General features: G+C 40.7%; 1 protein-coding gene across 4 annotated transcripts in view; it reads left to right on the top strand.

Annotated features, from left to right (window-relative positions):
* LOC125464155 (voltage-dependent L-type calcium channel subunit beta-2-like) overlaps nt 1–21,014 on the top strand; it is a 330,964-nt gene that overhangs the window by 148,198 nt on the left and 161,752 nt on the right. The window contains exon 1 of one of the 4 annotated variants that reach the window (XM_048556338.2): nt 12,328–12,571. The exons of 2 other annotated variants lie outside the window; for them this stretch is intronic. In XM_048556338.2, the coding sequence (XP_048412295.1) occupies nt 12,545–12,571 (27 nt within the window). In that variant the 5' untranslated portion in view covers nt 12,328–12,544. Of the gene's footprint in view, nt 1–12,327; nt 12,572–13,050; nt 13,984–21,014 lie in introns of those variants that run through there. One more of the 4 variants, XM_048556306.2, reaches the window with a different exon arrangement.

Below are 21,014 nucleotides of genomic sequence, written 5' to 3' on the forward strand. Positions count from 1 at the left end.
AGATACTTCTTTGGAATAGGTTCTTCAGTTAACTGTTTCTCTCTCCACAGAACATGCCAGAGCTGGTGCATTTCTCCAGTGGTTGTGATTTTTATTCCATAAAGCCAACATATTAAGAAATTTGGCAATATTTCTATGAACAAAGGTGCCAGAAAAAAAAAACTAGTTATGGTCTGAGCCACAAATTTGCCCTTGTAGTTTCCTGTGCAGGTTGCTGCAAAACCCTGGTGAGGTTCAGGGCAAGATGTTGTTCCAGAAATGGCAATTATTACAGCAAGGGAGATGCAATTGTGGAGGAAGTTGTCCCAAATTAGTTGCTTAGTATCCAAGCAGTATTGGTAAAAGATTAGTCACAGATGTGTTAACCAAAAAGAAAGGACAAAACATTGAATATAATTCAAATATACATCAAGATGGGTAATATTCAACATGAAGTCAGAGAGGGTAATATTCAATACTTACATCAGAGGAGGCAATACATAGTATGTACATCGGAGGTAATAATAGCCTGTTACATCAGACCAGGCAAAACTCATCATGTCAGAGAATGTAATATTCAGTCTCTTTAGGTTGGGTAAAGGCCAGATGCAGACAGGCAACATTGGGACCAGACATGGTGTGTTTTTGCATTGACAATCTTTTGCGTAGTCTTCCCTATGCAAGGGGAATCAATTGTAAAAGTAGGAGTGTTGCAACAGATGTGCAGGAGCATAGGTGGACTGCATTGGAGTACAGTGTACTATTTCAGTCTCCTTCAAAGATATAATTACACCAGAAAAAAGTTCACTTGACTGATTCCCAGGATGAATCTTATGAAGAAAGGTTGAGAAGGTTGAGCCAATACTTCTTGGACTTTAGAAGGATGAACCTGATCTTATTGTAAACATTTAAGGTCCTAAGGGGACTCGACAGGATGGATGCTGAGAGGATGTTTCCCTTTGTAGGGATGTTTTTTAACAATAGAAAACAGTTTAAAAGTTGGGGGTCTCCAACTTAAGACTTAGTTAAAGAGAATTTTCTTTTCTGAGGATTGTTAGTCTAAGGAATTCTGTTCCCCAAGAACACTGGAGGTCACTGAATATATCCAATGCTGTTAGATTTTTGATCAACGAAGGAGTTAAGTAATTGAATAGCCTTCTGTTTCTAACTTTTTGTGTTCCTTCCTCTTGTCATATGTGTTGAGGTCATCTTAGTAGAGTGTCTACTTAGGATCTGGAATTGGCAGAAAGCTATTCAGCCCTTTTGTTCCTGAGACCCAAGATAACTGTATATCAAGTCCCTTTCGAAACGTTCTTGCACTAGAGTTCCATACTGATATACAAGTGCAGTAGCAAATAGATGGACTCTGTCATGCCTGTAATAAGTTTGGTTTGGGTGTGAGTATTAGCAAGACAAATGTCACACCCCGTCATTCTGCCACGCTAACATCTATCAGCAATGACAATACTGCACTGAGAGTTATTGATGATTTTGAATATTTAGGCTCCACACTCACCAGCAGTCTGTCGTTTGATGCTGCAATCAACGCACACACAGGAAAAGTTGCAGCTGTTATGTCCGAGCTGAGTAAGAGAGTGTGGAGCCTCAGCAATCTGGCTGAGAGCACTACACTGTAAATCTACCAATCTTGAGACCTCCATGCACTCCTCTACAGTGGTGACATCTCGACAAAGTATGCCAGGCAGAGAAAATGTGGAACAATTTCCACATTCGCTGCCTCAACATCTCCTAGTAGGCTGCAATCAATAGCTCAGGGGTCCTGGAGTGTACCAATTCTGTTGGCATGGTGTCTGTACTGACTTGGACATTTTCAGCGGATGGATGAGAGCTGTATATCCAAAGGCTTTCCATAAATTGAGCACTGTGTCAGAACCTCCTGGGCATCCATATTATAAGCACATCTTCAAGTGAGATCTGATGATGGCAGAAATTGTCATTGAAAACTGGGAGAAAGCCACTATTGATCATGACCACTGGAGGCTGACTGTCTGGAAGGACATGAGAAGAGACAAGCAGAGAGCTCAACTGCTGTGAAGAGGGCGCAGAAGCAACAGAGGTCAGTGAGTTATGGACCATCTCAGCACACTGTCTTGCTTGGCAGCAAATGCAAACAGAGACTGTTGTGCCAGAGGGGGGCTCCTGAACCACACTTGGCATTATTGAACACAACATTGACCAGGACATCATAAACCGTAGTCATAAAGGACAGAAGGCTGACATACCATCAAAGTGGAGTAATATTTATGTACAACAGAAAGGGTGATATTCATTCTTTAGGTCAAAGGTGGCAATATATCAGAATGGATAATATTCAGATTAGAGCGGGAAATATACAGGAGGAGAAACATTCAGTGTATACATGAGGCCTGAAACACGCTGATTATCAGAGGAAACCATTCAATATGATCATCAGAGGATAATAAGAATAAATGATCACCCTGAAGCCTCTCAGCATTAGAAATGACAAAGACTTGTCAATCTTGCAAGTCCATCAAATTAAGGCCTGAGCGCTTGTGCAATTGGTAAAACTGTTCTACAGATGAGTAGGCAACTGACTTATATAATCATGCTCTTCAGATCAAACTTTGCTGTCAATGTCTGAGGCTCCTCAATCAACATTCCTGAGTGCATCCTGTCCAATTAGTGAGACAGATGTCTCGGATGTGACAACACAGTTATACAGTCAGGAGGATGTGGTCCTATTGAGTCCTCAGCGTTGACTTTGGACTTCAGTAACATGGAACACAATCAAACACGGAAGAGCAAAGTTCCTGATTACTACCGACAGGCTTCCCTTAATTGATGAATTGGTACTCCTCCATGTAAGGTTGGTGAGGGAATATAATGCATTGTGGGTGCAGGATTCCGATGACCCACACCAGCAATGCTGCAGTCGCTAACTGAGCTGGCAGAGTGTTGAAGCGTCTATCTGGCAGATGGGCCATGCTGCAAGTGGTGAGAGAACCACAAACTGGAAAAGAATAAACGTACAGAAAGTAGCAATCTTTGCTATGAATATCACAGAGGGTAAGATCCAGAATAACCATCAGCAGCAATAGTACGTATATCAGAATGGTTATGTTCCTTGGAGAGATTAATATCCATCATGCAGATCAGAAGGTAATATTCAGTGTGCTTATTTCAGGGGTTAATATTTCACATTGGGGAGGTGATGGCCTAGTGGTATTATCACAAGACTGTTACTCCAGAGACCCAGATCACATTCTGGGGACATGGGTTTGAAGCCTGCCATGACAGATGGTGGAATTTGAATTCAATAATATCTGGAAGTAAAAGTCTAATGATGACCATGAATCCATTGCCAATTTTTGAAAAAAAGACCATCTGGTTCACTAATGCCCTTGAGGGAAGGAAACTGCCATCCTTATCTGAGCAGACCTCAAATGTGACTCCAGACCCACAGCAATGTGGTTGACTGTTAACTGCCCTCTCTGGGCAATTAAGGATGTACAATAAATGCTGCCTGGCCAGCAAAGCCCTCGACCTGTGAATGAATAAAGCAAAAAAAAGTACATCAAGGGAGTGATATTTAATCCCTACTTCAGAGGCATAACTGTCAAATGTGTAAAGCAGAGGAGTTAATAATCAACCTGTATATTAGAGGGAATAATATTAAGTCTGATCTTCATAAGATAAATATTTCTTACCCAAATGCAAGAGAATAATATTTGGAATGTCCATTAGAGGGGGCAATATTCTTCATTTTATATTCCTAGTTTAAGTTGCTACGCTCAGTCTACCAAAGCCTGTCTGAGCTCTTGAGGCCAGGTCTCAGTCTACTTAGTTCTGAATTGGTTTGTCTTTTGCAAGCCAGTAGCAACTGATGTGACACATCTTTTCTTTAACTTCAATTCCCATTCAGTGAATGACGACATTTTACATGTTGATTGGTTGAATCTGTGTTGAATTGTTTTTTTTGTTTTGGAATGTTTCTTACCAAAAGGATAATAGGCTTCACCACTATTTATTCCCAAACTCACCTCATCTAATTAACTACCACACCCATGATACGTGCCAGGTCCAGTTTCTGCCCCATGTTGATCGTTGTACAAGTCAGCACTCAGCAGATATCCCAGAATTTATTGGCATTGCCTGCGCTGGCCCAATCTTTAGAAACCTGTTGTGCACCTGGATGGGCACTGTCAGTTCGGAGCTACCCTGCCTGGTTTGTGATGTTTACCCTGTACATTGGAGGACAGAGGGAATCAGCAGACAGGGCCCTGGAGCTCCTGTTGGATGGTCTGGTGCTAAGGTAGGACCAGGGCCAGCAATAAAGGCCACGACAGTCTGCTGTGAGGTTGCCATCTGGCTTAAAGCGGTCTCAGCCATCTGGAAGAACAACCAGCAATGCAGTAAGGAGGTTAATATCCTATTTCACTCCATTAGCATGTGCCAACATGTTCTGTCCAATATCTCACACTCACTCTATCTCTTCTATAAAACCCATCCCATCACTGAGCCCTGCAAGCACTCTGCATTGTCTACCCGCTGACTTGGGACACTTCCCAAACTGCACCAAGCAAATTGTTATCGGAGGTTGGCTTTGACTTAGTGTGTCAGGAAATCCTAACCTGGGGTTACCCCTGAATTGACAAAGGCTTGCTGACAACCATGACTAGCTTCCTGGCTTTGCTCCTGTGCTAAACAACACAGCAAGTCTACAGTAATATGAGTTTGATATCGCAGGTTGAGATAGCAAAGTGCAAAAAAGCAAAAGGCAAGACAAGAAAAGGAAAGTAAGGGATGTTATAACCATCTAGGTAGAGTCAGGGTGAGTGAAAGTGAGTGAAAACCCTGGAGACACAGCTTAGACCATTGCATGAACTGACTGCATGTTCTAGAGCACACTAGTGTCTTGCTGCAACATTACAATGACAATTACTGGTGCAGCCTGAGATGCATAATAGTAATTCAGAACATTCTTTAAGTGGATGGGAGATATGCATTCTTTTGCATTCTTAGAGGCTGAGACATGTTGGATACCAATGTCTGTGGACACAGAGTGGGTGTGGCCGCTGTCCAAGCAGTATGTCCCGAGATGTTGGTGCCTGCTGTCCAACATGAAGGTCATTCGGAGTAAGCTGTGAACAGAATCTGCCAAGTGTTTGCTCTGGTTTCCATGCCAGGTTTTCCCAATGTCCAGCTTGTTTGGTGGGTGGCCATATATCAATGAGACATGTTATGCCATTAACAGGGCATTTGCAAAGTTATTTAAATAAGGCATTTTAAAATCCCTGTCAATTAGCATTCTGCCACTGACTAGCAAGAATTGCACTATACTACTTGTAGAAAACAGTAAAGATGATCGCAGTTGCTTTCAGAATGAAGACGGACCTCAACACACTTGTTGCGCAGTTCTAACATGGCAACATATTTCCAAGTCAGGAAGGTGAGTGGTTTGGAGAAGAACTTGGAGGTGGTGGTTTTTCCATTCATCTGCAGCACTTTTCCTTCCACATGGCCCTGGATTTGGAAGGTGCTGTCTAAGGTGCCTTGGTGAATTCCTACAATGCATGTTGTAGATGTTACATACCACTGCTGCTGAGCATTGAAGGTGGAGGGCATGGATTTCTATGAATATGGTCCCAATCAAACAAGCTGCTTTAATTTGGATTGTGTCAAGCTTTTTGAGTGTTGTTGGAGCTGCGCCCATCCAAACATGTGAAGAGTTTTCCCTCACACACTTGACTTATGACTTGCAGATGGTGGACAGGAGTCAGGAGGTGAGTTATCTGCTGTAGGATTTCTAGCCTCTGACCTGCTGACCTATTCTTGTAGTCATTATTTATATGGCTAGATAACAAAGTGTAGAGCTGGATGAACACAGCAGGCCAAGCAGCATCTTAGGAGCACAACGGCTGATGTTTCGGGCCTAGACCCTTCATCAGGAATGGGGGAAGGGGAGAGGGTTCTGAAGTAAATAGGGAGAGATGGGGAGGCGGATTGAAGATGGATAGAGGAGAAGATAGGTGGAGAGGAGTCAGACAAGTTAAAGAGGCAGGGATGAAGCCAGTAGAGGTGAGTGTAGGTGGGGAGTTAGGGAGGGGATAGGTCAATCCAAGGAGGATGGACAGGCCAAGGGGGTGGGATGAGGTTAGTAGGAAGGAAGCGGGGGTGTGGCTTGAGGTGGGAGGAGGGGATAGGTGAGAGGAAGAACAGGTTAGGGAGGTGGGGACGAGCTGGGCTGGTTTGGGATGCAGTAGGGGGAGGGGAGATTTTGAAGCTTGGGAAATTGGGCAGCAGGGTTCCAAAGCGGAATATGAGTTGCTGTTCCTTCAACCTTCAGGTGGCACCGTTGTGGCACTGCAGGAGGCCCAGGATGTACATATTGTCTAATAAATGGGAGAGGGAGTTGAAATGGTATGGAACTGGTATTTATATGGCTAGTCCATTTCACTTCAGCTTCTGGTCAATGGTAACTCCCAGGTTGTTAATATTGAGGGATTCAGTGATGATTATGGCATTTATTGTCAAGGGATAATGGTTAGATTCTCTCCTGTTGGATATGGTCATTGTCTGGCACTTGTGTGGGTTTTTTTATTCACTCATGGTACGTGGGCATTGTTGGCTGGGCCAGCAATTATTGCCTGTCCTGAGTTTCCATTGAACATGGGTGAGCTGCCTTCTTGAACCGCTGCAGTCCGTGTAACCCACAATGCTCTGAGGAAAGAAGAACCAGGATTTTGACCCAGTGACAGTGAAGGAACATCAGGCTTCTGAGTGACTTGTAGAGAAATGGTTACTTACCAATTGTCAGTTCAAACCTGGATGCTTAATACTGGGGAGGGTGAAGTGGTTGGTGAGGGCAGGGAGGTGGTATTGTTGCACAGCTAATCATTGCTGTTAACTCTGTTTGTGGGGCACAGGATATCCCAAATGAATGTTTAAATGGCACCGACTTTCCCAAGTCCTGATGGAGGCTGATGGTGTTCAACTGAAGGCCCACCATATGGCAGAGGACCCATTCATCTCCAGTAAATTGCCAATGGCAACAGGAGGAAGCTTTTAATTTTCAACTGAAGTGAATCAGTGGGCCTCTGGGCAGGAAGACTGTCCTCCACCTTTCCCATACTTGCCAAATATCATGGTGGCACGAAGATAGTGAGTACTTCTGTCTTCCCACCTCCCTTTACCTTTAAAATACAATTAATTAGTGTAAAGGTTCTGGCTCAAATATCACTGGCCCACAAAAACTTTGATAGAATTCCATATAATGTGGTATACATTTTTCATCCATGACCCTGTGAATGGTATGTCAAGTTCGAGAGGTCAAACAGCGTGCTTCTGTTCCAAATATTAATATAATCCCAATACATTACGAAGATTCTCCAAATCTCTCAATGCACAGGAACACTACATATCACCTTCTAGTCTTTCATGCATTGGAAGAATGAACATGGTTTGCCTATTCCTAAGTAATGATGATAATGGCTATGAAGCACAAATACTACTTCAAGGGTTTATTTTATTTTTGGTTTAGTGTAGGCTTTATTTAGATCCTGAAAAACTGTGAGCCTAAGATTAACAATTTATTTTGTCCTAGATTGATAAATTCACTGATGAAACATGATTTCCAATGTTTCGATGCCTGTACTTTAAGAGTTAATTTTCCACGTGGAAATGCGGTTGGCAAGTGTCCAGCAACATAATGTTTCAAAGGCTTAGTTTAATGTATTGAGTTCTGAGAGATACGCAGTTGTTTAATTGCTGTGTGGCATAGAATCAAAGTTCTGTACACTCCAGAATAAGTCTGAAAATGTATTTGGTAAATTCATTTGACAAATAAAATGACTAAGGAATATAACAATGGGATTGGGATACAAATGTATTGTCATATCTCGTCTATGCAAAATATTTCCTGAGCAGCAATAAAAAGACCTACATTGCTTGCTTTAACTGGCAACAATTAAGTGTGATCTAAATTCAAAAGCGTGAGCACAGCGCATCTTATAAATGAAATTTTGAGTATTCTTTGTAGCCAAAAAAGGTTCTTGCTTTTGACTTTGGAATAGGTTTTGTTTGTGAAATTCTGCCCCTCATAGTCAAAACTTAATTGTCATTATCAATCTTGTGCGCCTACATTAAACTTTCAACGTGACATACGGGTAATACATCCTTATTGAAGTGAATGATGGCGTACACACTGTCTCAAAGTGGCTGATAGCTCTGTCATTTCGACTTTTGTTTTTAACAGGAAGTGTTCAAAAAACCTTTTATTCTTCATCATTGTAAATTTCCTTCGCGATGATGCTAAATTTATCTCTTCCCTAGGCCAGGATTACTTTGATGATATGAATCACAGAGCTAGCTCAATAAAGGCTATGGATTGTTCTTGACTTAGTATGGCTCAGTAGCACACAACACATGAAGCCAATGGGGATTTGTTCTGTGACTAAACATAATACTTGTAAGTGCCTGTTGTTGTGATCAATTTGAATATCTTGCATTGTGGACAGATACCATAATGTACAGAAGAGCAAATAATCTTATTTGATCTGGAATGAACTTTTCTGATATTTTCCATGGTCTTTATGTCAAAGTATCTCTTTCATCCATTATTACTTTTCAGTCCTTCCTTAAGCCACTCCTTTCATTCTATTAACTCTGACCAAGTTTGCGGTCATCTCTCCTCACATATAATTACTTTGCCTGGCATCATGTTTTGTTGGGAAATCATCTATGAAATTTTAGTTCATTAAAGGCACGATAATAAATGCAAGTTTTGATTTGATTTACTATTGTCACATGTACTAAGATACAATGAAAAGCATCGTATTGCATGCTAACCAGACAAATCGCACTTTACACAAGTACAGAACAGGTAATAGAACAGAATGCAGAATATAGTGGTGCAGCTGCACGGAAGGTGCAGAGAAAGACCGACTGTAATATATAAGAGAGCTGTTCATAAGTCTGATAAGCCACCAGTTATTTTTGTTTCTGTGTAAGAGTCAACTGGAACTGACAGCATAGATATCGAATTGAAAAGAAATGGATGGTATTGTGTCTCCTGGAGTTCTGGTTGAATATTTTCAAGGTTTCTGTAGTGTGCACAGTAGTAGTTGTAGGGGAAATAGTATAACTGCAGATTTATACATCAGGTTTCACTGTTTGTTTTCAACATATTCAGGGGACGGCAACCATTCAATTTTTTTTTGATAGCAATTTTAACCTCACTCCAGTAATGTAATCAAGCTGCTTTATTGGAATGAATACATTGCGCTGCGCCATTGTTAGCATTCAGGGTGCTTTACTTGCAACCCTGGGCTCTTTGTACATATTGCCTCTTCACCAGATAAACAGTCGTACTACCAAGCCTTGCTCTGCCCGTTTAACAGTTACACAGTGTATGAGGGAGTCATGTTTCACAAGATTTTCCATTGCTGTCCACCTACACCGCCCCTCCCACCCCCATACCCCATCGGTAGGTCAGTAAGGGGCAGATCCAAACGAGCACCGAGGTGTACTATTCGTTTATTGAGAGATAGAATGTCAAACTCCACTCCCATCACTGGACTAGTAGGTTTTCTGCCTCCAAATTCTGGGTTCACCTCCACTGGGCCACTCAGCTGTTGAGGGGTCAGGATAGTTACTTCTTGTTACCTTTGAGTTGTGGAAACCCATGGGGAAAGATGTGATGGTCCCGCTCTCACTAATTTGAATGTCGTTGGGTGGACAGGGGCAGGCTGTGAAATGAAAAACGTGGCTACCGACTGCCAAGCTCCCTCCTGATGAGAATCCCATTTAATGGGGGATAGTGTCAAGTGACCTTCCTGCTCTTGAGTCTACTAGGGTCCTGAAATGGCCAGTGGACAGCTTTTAAAGTACCTGTGATAGCAGGAAATCAATGTTAGGTGGGTAGACCAGCAACTTTAGCTGATGTTACGCAAGTGTGGAGAATGTGCTTTGGAGGTCCCCTGAATCCATCAGAGACATTCCCTCATAAGATCCTATCCATTCATTAATTTCCACCCCTCAGCCTCTCAAACTCAGCTATACAAAGTCCCTTATTCCGTGACTCACCTTTCTGGGTTTGGTGGCCCAGGCGCTGCCAATATTCCAACTTAACTCAGAGTCCAGCCTTCAAAACTTCTACCTGTAAGGGCACTGGGTGCAGCCTCAGCAATAGCCACTGTTTGAAACTTGTGCTGCCGGGCTCTCAGATAAGGCAGGACTTCCTCCCCAAATGGAGGGCACAGGGTTTGGAGGTCTGGACATTGGGCAATTAATTAATATTCCATATAGTTTTGAATGGCTGATGGCTGCAGACACATCCACGATCACTGGGAATGCCCTGCCATTCGATAAATTCTGTTCACAAAATCCCCCTAGCACATGGGACAATCCATGCCTTTAGCTACCATAAAGTTGTTCATGACCATGAAAGAAATGGCTAAGTCTTGGCCTGAGAGTCTGCTAATTAGAGTGACCAGAGTATCCTGGATAATGAAACTAATTTCTTCAAATAACTTTGAGGTACCTAGCAGATCAAGAGATTGAATTCTCGATCCATTGCCTTGTTTGGCTTTGATTTATTTATGTCCTGGAAAATAAATCCAGCTTTAAACTTTGTTAATAGATTGTGTGCCTCTTTTAATCGAGACAAAATTTGGCTACAATGAATGATGTTAAATTCACTGGTGTTTGTTTGGCATCCTTGCCAAATTTGAATTTTGCCCCTTGATTTTTCTTTCCTCTATATTGTATAATTGCTTGAGGGGTTGGGGTAGCTAAGTTGGCTGCATGGCTGGCTTGTAATGCTGAGTGATACCACTATTGTGGATGCAGTTCCCACATTAGCTGTGCTTACCATGAAGGCTCTTGTTCTCAATCTCTCCCCTTGTCTGAGACGTGGTGACCCTCAGCTTAAAACACCACCAGCCATCCCCTTCAAATGAGAGAGCAACCCTACGATTTTACAACTGATAGCGTGTTGGGTAGAACTGCAGCTGAAATTGGAAAATGTTCACCTTGCTGCATGATAAAAATGACTAGTTTTTCAACAGTTTTCAAAGAACAAAGAACAAAGAAAATTACAGCACAGGAACAGGCCCTTCAGCTCTCCAAGCCTGCGCCGATCAAGATCCTCTGTCTAACATGTCATCTATTTTCTAATGGTCTGTGTCCATTTGTTCCCTGCCCATCCATGTACTTGTCTAAATACATCTTAAAAGACGCTAACATGTCTGCGTCTACCACCTCCGCTGGCAACGCGTTCCAGGCACCCACCACCCTCTGTGTAAAGAAATTTCCACGCATAATTTTCATTGGCTGTAATCTACTTTAGAACTTTTTGATTTTGTGAAATGTGCCGTGTAAATGCAATCCTTTCCCCCTGCTACACTCTCCTTGTAATCATTTATTTTCATAGATCATATGCAAAGTCATTAGGGCTCATATTCTCGGCAATATGAACCAAATTGCAGGATATGAGCCAAAACTGCTGATGAAAGTTTTGAAATCTGCTGTGGTAAAGACAAATTTATATTTATTTAATTGCCTTGAAACAGTTACTCTGATCATAGGTTAACTCTCATTGTCTTTAAATTGTTGGAACTTCGCATTCTGGAATGTAGTTCAGATGGAGCAGCTTGAAAATGGGAAGGCATGTTGTTCTGCTGAGCATTCAACCCTTCCTTTTCTAGTTCCATTAACATAGTAAAGCAGTCTGAAGTGCTTCACAGAAAAGGGATCAGGCAAAAAAAATTAGAGATAGTTACATTTACAAGAATTTACACAGTTTCAAAGATCATGATATTGGCACAGGTAACTAAAATCTTGATCAAAAATACGTTCTTTAGAGGCAATTAACGGAGGAAATAGGGGAAAGAGAGACCCATACAAGTTTAGAGAGCGAATCTCAGACCTTTAGATCTAAGTAGTTGTGGGCATAGTCTCTGATGGTAGTGCAAAAGAAGCTAGGTAAATATAACAGGCCTGTAGCATTGAAAGTGGTGTCATGAATGGAGGGGACTGATTAGAACTTGAGTGAGATTTTAAAATCAGACGATTGATGGGCTAGATGTCAGTCCCAATCATTTAGTGTATTGGTAAGAGGTGAACTGGAATTTTTTTTCAGTCAAGTAAATACAAATATTAATAAAGACGTCTTCCATGCTTAGCTGCCATGGGCAACATGACTCACTCCACTGCAGGTCCTCTTTTTTTCGTCCAGTAATTAAATGACCATAAAATGATATTGACGATCCAGGTTTCCCCTTTATGTAAATAACCCATCCTGGAGAGTAGGGTGCAGTAGACACTGAGCCACACCATCAGTGGGAGGGCTAACATTTCCAGTGATGGCAGGGCTCCAGTAATTTCAGGAAATCAGTGTTTGTAGATTGAGAATATTAAATGACTAGAAAATGAAAATCCATTACCCTGCTATCATCGATGCTGTCGAAATATTCTTCAACACTGGAATCTGGTGAGCGTTGTCATAGAAACAGCCACTCTCTGGTAGTGAATGCATTTTCAAGGCATTTCTCTGCAGACTGAGAGCATCTTCTGAGGATAGGAAATGGTGCACCGATCGGTCTGGAGCAAGGTGATATTTCATAGTTTTATATCTGTGAATGTCTATGTGTATAATCCAGCAATTTGAAACTCAGCTTAATTTGCTTCATATTTTTTCATCCCGCAATGAAACCTTATTCCTGCTGAAATACAAATATCCTCTACGGTGTGTGCAAAATATTGTAGGTTCTATGAGGGGAAAAAACAGATTTAAATAGATACTATAATTGAGTAATATTAACATCTGGACAGATGGACAAATATTTGATGCATTAAACAGTCTTTTGAAAGTGATGCCTAAATTTTGTTTCACATGGTGCATTTCTAACATTTTTTCAAGAGCAGCATTTTCTTCAGAAACAAACTGCAACACATCAATTTTTGCTTGTTTGCAAATGAATTAATCGAGATGGAGGTCTGTGCTAGGAGGGGAGCTAAGAACTTTGCGAACAGTACTGACCTGCTTGTTAAGTGAGAAGGCAAAGACCCTTGTCTTTAATCTGTCTTCAATCAACGCACACTAATCAGTACTGATAGTTGCAAAATTTAGCCTGGATCCACTTAAGTAATCTAGATTGACGTGAAAGGGAGGCATAGGAAGGAACAGAGACAAACCAGGAAAGCGAGAGAGAAAGACAAAAGGACAAGAAAGACTGGAATCAGCTTTCCAGGTGAATTGTCTCTCTTTCTCCTTCAGCAATTATTGCTGGTTGTCAGGTTACTTGACTGGCTATGAGGCCACGTTCACACCAGGTGTACTATGTGACGTAATAGTGAGTTATGCAAAGTAAAAACCAGCTGGATTCATCTGCCTTTTCTCATTCATTATTAAGTGGACTGAGAATAGATTGCTTGTATCGTCAGGATCAAGATACTGAATGATGCTGAAGTTTACCATTGTTGTGGATACAGCAAAGAAGACTGAAGACGACAGGGTCAACCTTTCAATCCCTTTCCAGTGACAGTCCTTTTCAGTATTTATTTATATCCTAAGGCTTGCGTAAGTCCTGGTCCCAAAGTCTCCATTAAAACTTGGTGCGTAAATTGGCACCGTGGCATCCATCTTAATGTCAGCTGTACTCCTGACAAGTCAAAGATATGTGATATATCTCATCTCTGCTCTATAATTGTGATACTTACTGTGAGATAGAAGAATCAGCCTTTCGAGGTGAAAATAAAACCATTTATCGCTTTAAATGGTGTTTTGGGGACAGCCACACACCTTTAATGTTGATTGTGAAAGTGGACATGTCTCGACATTTTGCTATCTTTTTTAACTACTGCTGTGCCTCCATTAACCAAACAAGGGAGCTATATAGATTTGGGTGACTGGACTGTTTGGACATCTGCATCAAGCTTTCCATGTTGGTGGGGCTGTTGTCGGTCATCCTCACTCTGCATGTTGTCATGCTTAAAACGCCGAAGCCAAAAAATGTCTCCTGGGTGAGTGTTTTATAATCAAGATAGTTGCTAAAGTCTGCACATTCTTCCGTTTTGAAATGGTATTGACTTTTTACAGTTGTTGCATTGGTTAATGTTAGTTTTCAAATTTTTCATTAATATGATCAAACAATAGCTATTAATTCAAAGCTGTTACTTCAAATACCTCTTTAAGTATTTGGAAAGATCTTCTCCAATGGTAGGATTTTTTTTTCGAACTACAATAAAGCAAATGTTTGAGAGAATGATTTTTCCTACTGCATTATGTTTCAACTGTTTAGTTAAAGGTTCACAAATTGTGGTTGTTTCTGTTACTCATTTGTACATAGAAAGCTGAAAAGCAATTGTACCCTATGTGTGAACCTTATGTGTGCAAGAAATTTCAGGTGCTTTTATCATGGAAATCTTCATGAAAAGCAGTAGATAGCGATCAGTAAGGTCTGCAAGGTTTGTTACTAAGACATGAAAGAAAGTTGAATACTTTGCTGGTACACCCATTGAAGCAAAACAAAACACAGGCACAAAGAAACAGATGGATAGATTGTAAATCAGAAAGAAGTTTAGATTAAACGAGCAGCATATAACCTCTAGATCCTTTCATCATTATTTGATGCATCTTGATGCAGTGTCATTTAGGAAATGAAACATCAGGGTTTTTTTTTGAATCTTTTGTTTTTACATCTGCGTACGTGCAGTTCCAATCAACTATAAGTGAAGCTTGTCCCTGTAATAGGGTCTAAAGCAGGAAGAACAGATGCCAGTCTTAGATAGAGATTAGTTGTTCTAATGTAAAGTGCTCCATAGTCTAAATCCAAGTTGATTTGGTTATACTTTGTGAGACTCCTATTATGTGCTGTATGTAACAATTCTGTGATCCAGCTGTAACAACTTATATGATGTTAGCATGACCTATTTTGCCTTTCAAATTGCATCAGTTCTGTTGCTGGTGACAAGCAGCATGTTGCCTTATATTTACTTTTAGTCTATTAAATAACTAAAATAAATTTCTTTGGCCATTGCGATGAGCACAGATGGTAAAGAACAGCTAATGCCTCTCTTCAAACATAATTTGAAAGTAGGTTTAACAATGTTATATATTGCTTATAAATTTAGATTATTGCTGGTAATTTTTTAAACAGCATAGGTAATTCAATAATGAGCAACACCACCATAATTTATCCTTCTGTGCTTATCAAATATTTACATTTTCATTGCATCTGATAAATTAACCAGCATACAAAGTTGCAATGCGAGCTTTTAAATGTCTCCCCTCTTTTGGGTTTGGCAAATTTACAAGCCTTAGGATGGCTTGTGAATTTCCTTTTGCCTCTTATGTCACAGAATTAGTAATAAATGATGTACATTTTTGGGAGTGCCATTTGCAACAGAAACAGCTTCAATGGCAAAGTGATACCATGATTGCAAGGTACTGTTTCATGGAGTAATGGGGTGATACTGGTTTTCATTTTCATTTTCATCAATGCCAAACTCCTTATCTCGACAGCCTGCTGTGGGGAGACCCCGGGGAAGATGCTTCCTAAAGAGATAGGCAAATTGGAGCATGTGTCTCCATCAGCTGCTTTCATATCGCTACTTAATTGTTGGTGATGGATTCAGAACAGACCATGCTCTTTGTCCACTTTGCAAGGAATGTTGCATATTGTGAAGTAAATACAGAACTGGAGTCAAAGAAATCCACCTCAAGGAAAGGAGCCCTAAAGTCCAATAGCACTATGATGTTTAGCCATTAAGATGTAGTATATTTAAACTTGTGTCAAATATCGGTTAGAGGCTGAATGTTTCAGTTCACATATACAGAATTCGTCACCAATTTATGGTGTGAGACCTTACAGAGAAATTGCAATTGTTTAGCCAATGGCTTCATATTGACCCTATGACAGATTTGACCAAAATTTTTGTCAAGTCAAACAAAAAAGAGGTGGGATCATTAATAGTACTGGCAGTATTACTATTACACCACATTAAAAAGAGCAGACGCAGAATATTGCCAGATGAATAAAAATGGCCGCTGCTTCTCATTTGTCGGGTTTTAATCCGCTTCACCAGTGATCCATTCTTGCATCTCTTACAGAATTCATATAACCCTTTTAGACGCTGTCAATAACTTTTTTTTATTTTAAAACATTATCACAAAATCAAACATTCTGCACCTATTCTTGTTGTGCTACAAGCAAACAATAGAAGCAGGAAGTTGCAACAGGGTGTGGAAAATGGGAATTTTATATCAAGTTCCTGTAATGTCTAATCTTTATTAGTTCAGAGGACAAGAAATGTAAAGGATGTAATACCTCTATTATACTGTGATTGCTCACTTCACAGTGCTCAGATCATTTTTCATTTTATTGATGTGTTATTCTTTTCAGCCATTCCAGTTGAAAATGAGGAAATGGTTAATAAATGTTTATCTTTACTGCTAAAATTAAGTAATCCAAAAAATTAACACATGTGAGAACTTACTTTTCTGCTGCTTGGAAAATACATTGGCATTTTCTGCATCATTTGAGAGGGAAATAATCATTAGAAAGAGAAATAATTGGTTAATCAGTTAGTTAGAAGACCTGAAACCAGACAGGTGGACACTTAAATGTACCTATGTTCCTTATTTCCTCAGGAATTGCCAGGATCTGAGCATTTAGAATTTTATCCTGCTAAACTGAACAGGTTGGAAGGACAGTTGGTTCAAGGTCACCTGTTCCATCTGAACAAACAACGTTATAATAGCATCCACATTGTAGCTACGATCATCATTGTGATCTGCAACTTTCCTTATCAGGATAGAAAGGATAACCTGTTATAATTGCTACCTTATAGTGAATCCCAACTTCTGTGGCCCTTTCAAATATCAAGGTGTGACAAAGTATTCTGATTAATGCTTTTGTTTTGTCCCACCTATATTCGGCTGTTTTCTGAATATTGTTATGTAAACCATATGCTTAAGCCATATGCTAGTCCTGTTGGAAATATAGGCTCAGGACATATACTGGGGCCAAGAGTGTGTGGATACTCACTTACTTTATTCAGTTGGCCTTGATGTAGCCTTAATATTTTTGGCTTGTGTCTACCAATAGTGTGACCTCGATTGACTTTCAATATCAATAACTTACTTTCAGTCCTCATGTGTGCCAAACTGTTGAGAAACCCCAACATTGGATTTTCTTACTAATTAATATTTGAGCCGTCATTGGTCCAATAGTTTAAGAAATCTTCTTCAGCATAAATCTAGTAGAGTATATGACAATTGTTCTTTGACATGGGCACTAATGGCAATGCTGTTTATGTTTTTATACTACTTCTCAGAAGGTAGTATGTACAACTCTGCTTCCCATTGACCGAGGCGCACCTGGAGGGGTGGCCAGGGACATCATCAATCTCTTGCTGCCTGTCAATGTCAATATGCTAGTGGCATCAGTAATGGCTTGCCAATTACTGTTCACTCCAGGTATCTTTGGAATGATGGTTTGCCTCGCCATGATGGTTTCCAGCCCCTCTGTTGAAGAGATAATGTATTATCCCATCTGAGATGTGACAGAGGTCATGACTTGGTTGGGCTGTTATGGCAACCGAACATGCCTGCTCAAAGTCTCAAGCAGCAACACCAGCTTGTTCCGGCAGTTCCAATAGAGTGAGTGTGGCCCTCTATCACGTTGTCTTCTGCAGCAGAGATGGATCAAGCTACCAGTAGCCTGGTCTTTTACAGCCTGTGCATTTGGATAAATTGAGATGTTCACCAGAGAATAACCAAGAACTGTATCTTGAAGCTGTTGCCATCAGTTTAAGTTTAGCTGAATTGGTATTGCGTGCAGGATAATGCCATGTCATTATGGCCAAAAGAGCAATGGGACTGCTATTGTTGGAGGAGACCTCCAAGGCTTCACTGATGGGCTGGTGTTGCAATGAAATCCAAAATGGAAGCTCAAACCATAAAACATAGAGCAGCTGGGGAGGCAATCATCTTATGGTTTTATTAATCCAGAGACCCAAGTAATGTTCTGAGGACCCATATTCAAATCCTGACAGAGTAGATGGTGGAATTTGAATTCAAATATTTTAAAAATCTGAAATTAAGAGTACAATTGTAACCCTAAAACTGTTGTCCATTGCGGGAAAAAAAACCCATCTGGTTCACAAATGCCTTTTAGGGAATGGAATCTACCTTCTGTACCTGGTGTGGCCTACATGTGACTCTAACACGCAGCAATGTGGTTGACTCTTAACTGCCCCTTGGCAGCTAAGAATGGGCAATAAATGCTGCCCTAGCCAGATAAGAAAATAAAATGTCAGTATTTTGACCATTGGATCAGGATTGGAAAGCCATAGGAGCCTTTCTAGATGGTAAAATTGAGGAAAACAGAAAGAATGGTCAACTTAGGCATATGTGGATGACAGATGGGACAGAGCTGTGAGCTGAGCCACAGTAGTTGCGTGAGAATGACATAAATAAAAATCATGCCATACCATGACAGCAGAAACCCTGGCAAGGTAAGCTACAAGTAGCAGCAGCAGCCAAGAAGAATGAAGTGATGATGCTTGAGGTTATAGCATGGATATACATGTATTGTCCATACAATTGATTCTGTCAAAGTGCCTGTCACTCCTTCTTACAGTAACTAGAATTTAATTGCTAACTCATTTCTGCTGTTTTGGAATCAACCCAAACTGGATTCAACTGAGTTCAAAGATTGAAGTGAATATACAAGTTAATTTCTCATACATTGTTGTTATTATTTCCAAGTAATTATAGAAGAAAATGCAAACCCTATTATTGCACTATGTAACCCACTAAACACCTACTATTTTGATTAATCTGTACAGTACTATTTCAAGGCTAGTATCTCATTCCTAAAGTATATTGCCTGTTGTAAATAGGATCTGAGTGAGGTTTTATGTAACTGATTCATAACTTTCTCTCTTTCAATTCTGGAACCTTTGAGACAGAGATGAGTAATACATTCATACTTTTGATGTCTGTTGAATACCAACTTTTAATAATTTGTAAGCCTGGACTCCCAAATATCTTTGTCCCTCTTTCTCATCATTTAGAAAATATTATGAGTTATCTTGGAACCAAAATGAATGACTTCACACTTGAGGCATTAAATGTCCACACCCCAGTGGACACTCGGATGGTTTGAAGTGTGTATACGTCAGTGCTAGAAGTATCGGAAATAAAGCGGATGAACTTAGAGCATGGGTTAGTACTTTGAACTACAATGTTGTGACCATTACAGAAACTTAGGTAACTCAGGGACAGGAATGGTTATTGGAAGTCCTGGGATTTAGATGCTTTAAAAGAAATAGGGAGGGTGGTAAAAGTGGCGGGGGAGTGGCATTGCCAGTCAGGGCTAGGATAGCAGCTACTGAAAGGCAGTTTGAGAATGATGTGCCTACAGAGTCAGTTTGGGTTGAGGTCAGGAACAAGAAAGGAGCAGACACGTTGTTGGAGGTTTTTCACAGACCCCCTAATAGTTGCAGGGAAGTGGAGGAGCAGATTGGGAGGTAGATACTGGAAAGGTGCAGAAGTCACAAGGTTGTAGTCACGGGTGAAATCAATTTTCCAAATATTGATTGGAAACTTTTTAGTTGAAATAATTTAGTTGGAGTGGATTTTGTCCAGTGGCGTTCAGGAAGGATCCTTGACACCGTATGTAGATAGACCAACAGGAGGAGAGGCGACTTTGGATTTGCTGCCTGCCGATGCACCAGGCCAAGTGTTAGACCTGTTGGTAGGAGAGTATTTTGGTGGTAGCGATCAAAACTCTGTTACTTTTACAATAGTCATGGAAAAGAATAGGTATATACAGCAAGGTAAGGTTTATAATTGGGGACGGTTAATTATAATTCTGTTAGGCAGGAACTAGGTAACATAAAATGGGAACAGATGCTGCCAGGGAACAGCACTATAGAAATGTGGAGATTGTTTAAGGAATGTATACTGCGTGTGCTCGATATGTTTGTCCATAGCAGGCAGGAAAAATGCGATTGAGTGAAGGAGCCTTGATTCTCGAGAGAGGTTGAACGACTGGTTAAGAGGAAGAAGGAGGCTTAAATAAGGTTTAGGAAACAAGTATTGGAAAAGGCTTTAGAGGGATACAAGTTAGCCAGGAGGGAGCTGAAGAAAGGGCTTAGAAGAGCTATAAGGAGGCATGAGAAAACCTTGGCAGATAGGATCAAGGAAAATTCCAAGGCTTTTTACATGTACATGAGAAATAAGAGAATGACCAGAGAAAGGGTAGGGACGATCAAGGATTGTAAAGGGAATTTGTGCACGGAGCCTAAAGAGATAGGAGAGGTCCTTAATGAATACTTTTCTTCAGTATTCACAACAGAGAGGGACCTAGTTGTGGAAGAGGACAGTGTGAAACAGATTGGTAGGCTAGAGGAGGTTAATGTTAGTAAAGAAGATGTACAAGGAATTTTGAGGAACTTGAAGATCGATACGCCCCCCGTGCCTGATGAGATTTATCCAAGGATTCTATGGGAAGCGAGGGAAGAGATAACAGGGCCTTTGGCAATGATCTTTTCGTCCTCACTGTCCACGGGTATAGTGCTGGAAAATTAGAGAGAGGCAGAAATCATTCGCTTGTTCAGAAAGGGGAATAAGGATATCCCCAGAAAGTACAGGCCTGTTAGTCTTACGTCAGTAGTGGTAAATTATTGGAAAGGGCTCTGAGAGGCAGGATTTATGATTACTTGGAAAGGCACAGTTTGATTTGTGATAGTCAGCATGGATTTGTGAGGGGTAGACCATGCCTCACAAACCTTATTGAATTCTTTGAAGAGGTGAAACATGTGGATGAAGGTAGAGCAGTGGATGTGGTATACATGGATTTAAGTAAGGCATTTGATAAGGTTCCCCATAGTAGGCTCATGCAGAATGTAAGGAGGCATGGGATGGGGGGAAATTTGGCAGATTTGATTCAGAATTGGCTGACCCTTAGAAGACAAAGGGTGGTAGTGGATGGAAAATATTCAACATGGTGCTCAGTCACAAGTGGTGCACCACAAGGATCTGT

Source organism: Stegostoma tigrinum, chromosome 2 (genome assembly GCF_030684315.1).
Source record: "Stegostoma tigrinum isolate sSteTig4 chromosome 2, sSteTig4.hap1, whole genome shotgun sequence".
NCBI lineage: Eukaryota > Metazoa > Chordata > Chondrichthyes > Orectolobiformes > Stegostomatidae > Stegostoma > Stegostoma tigrinum.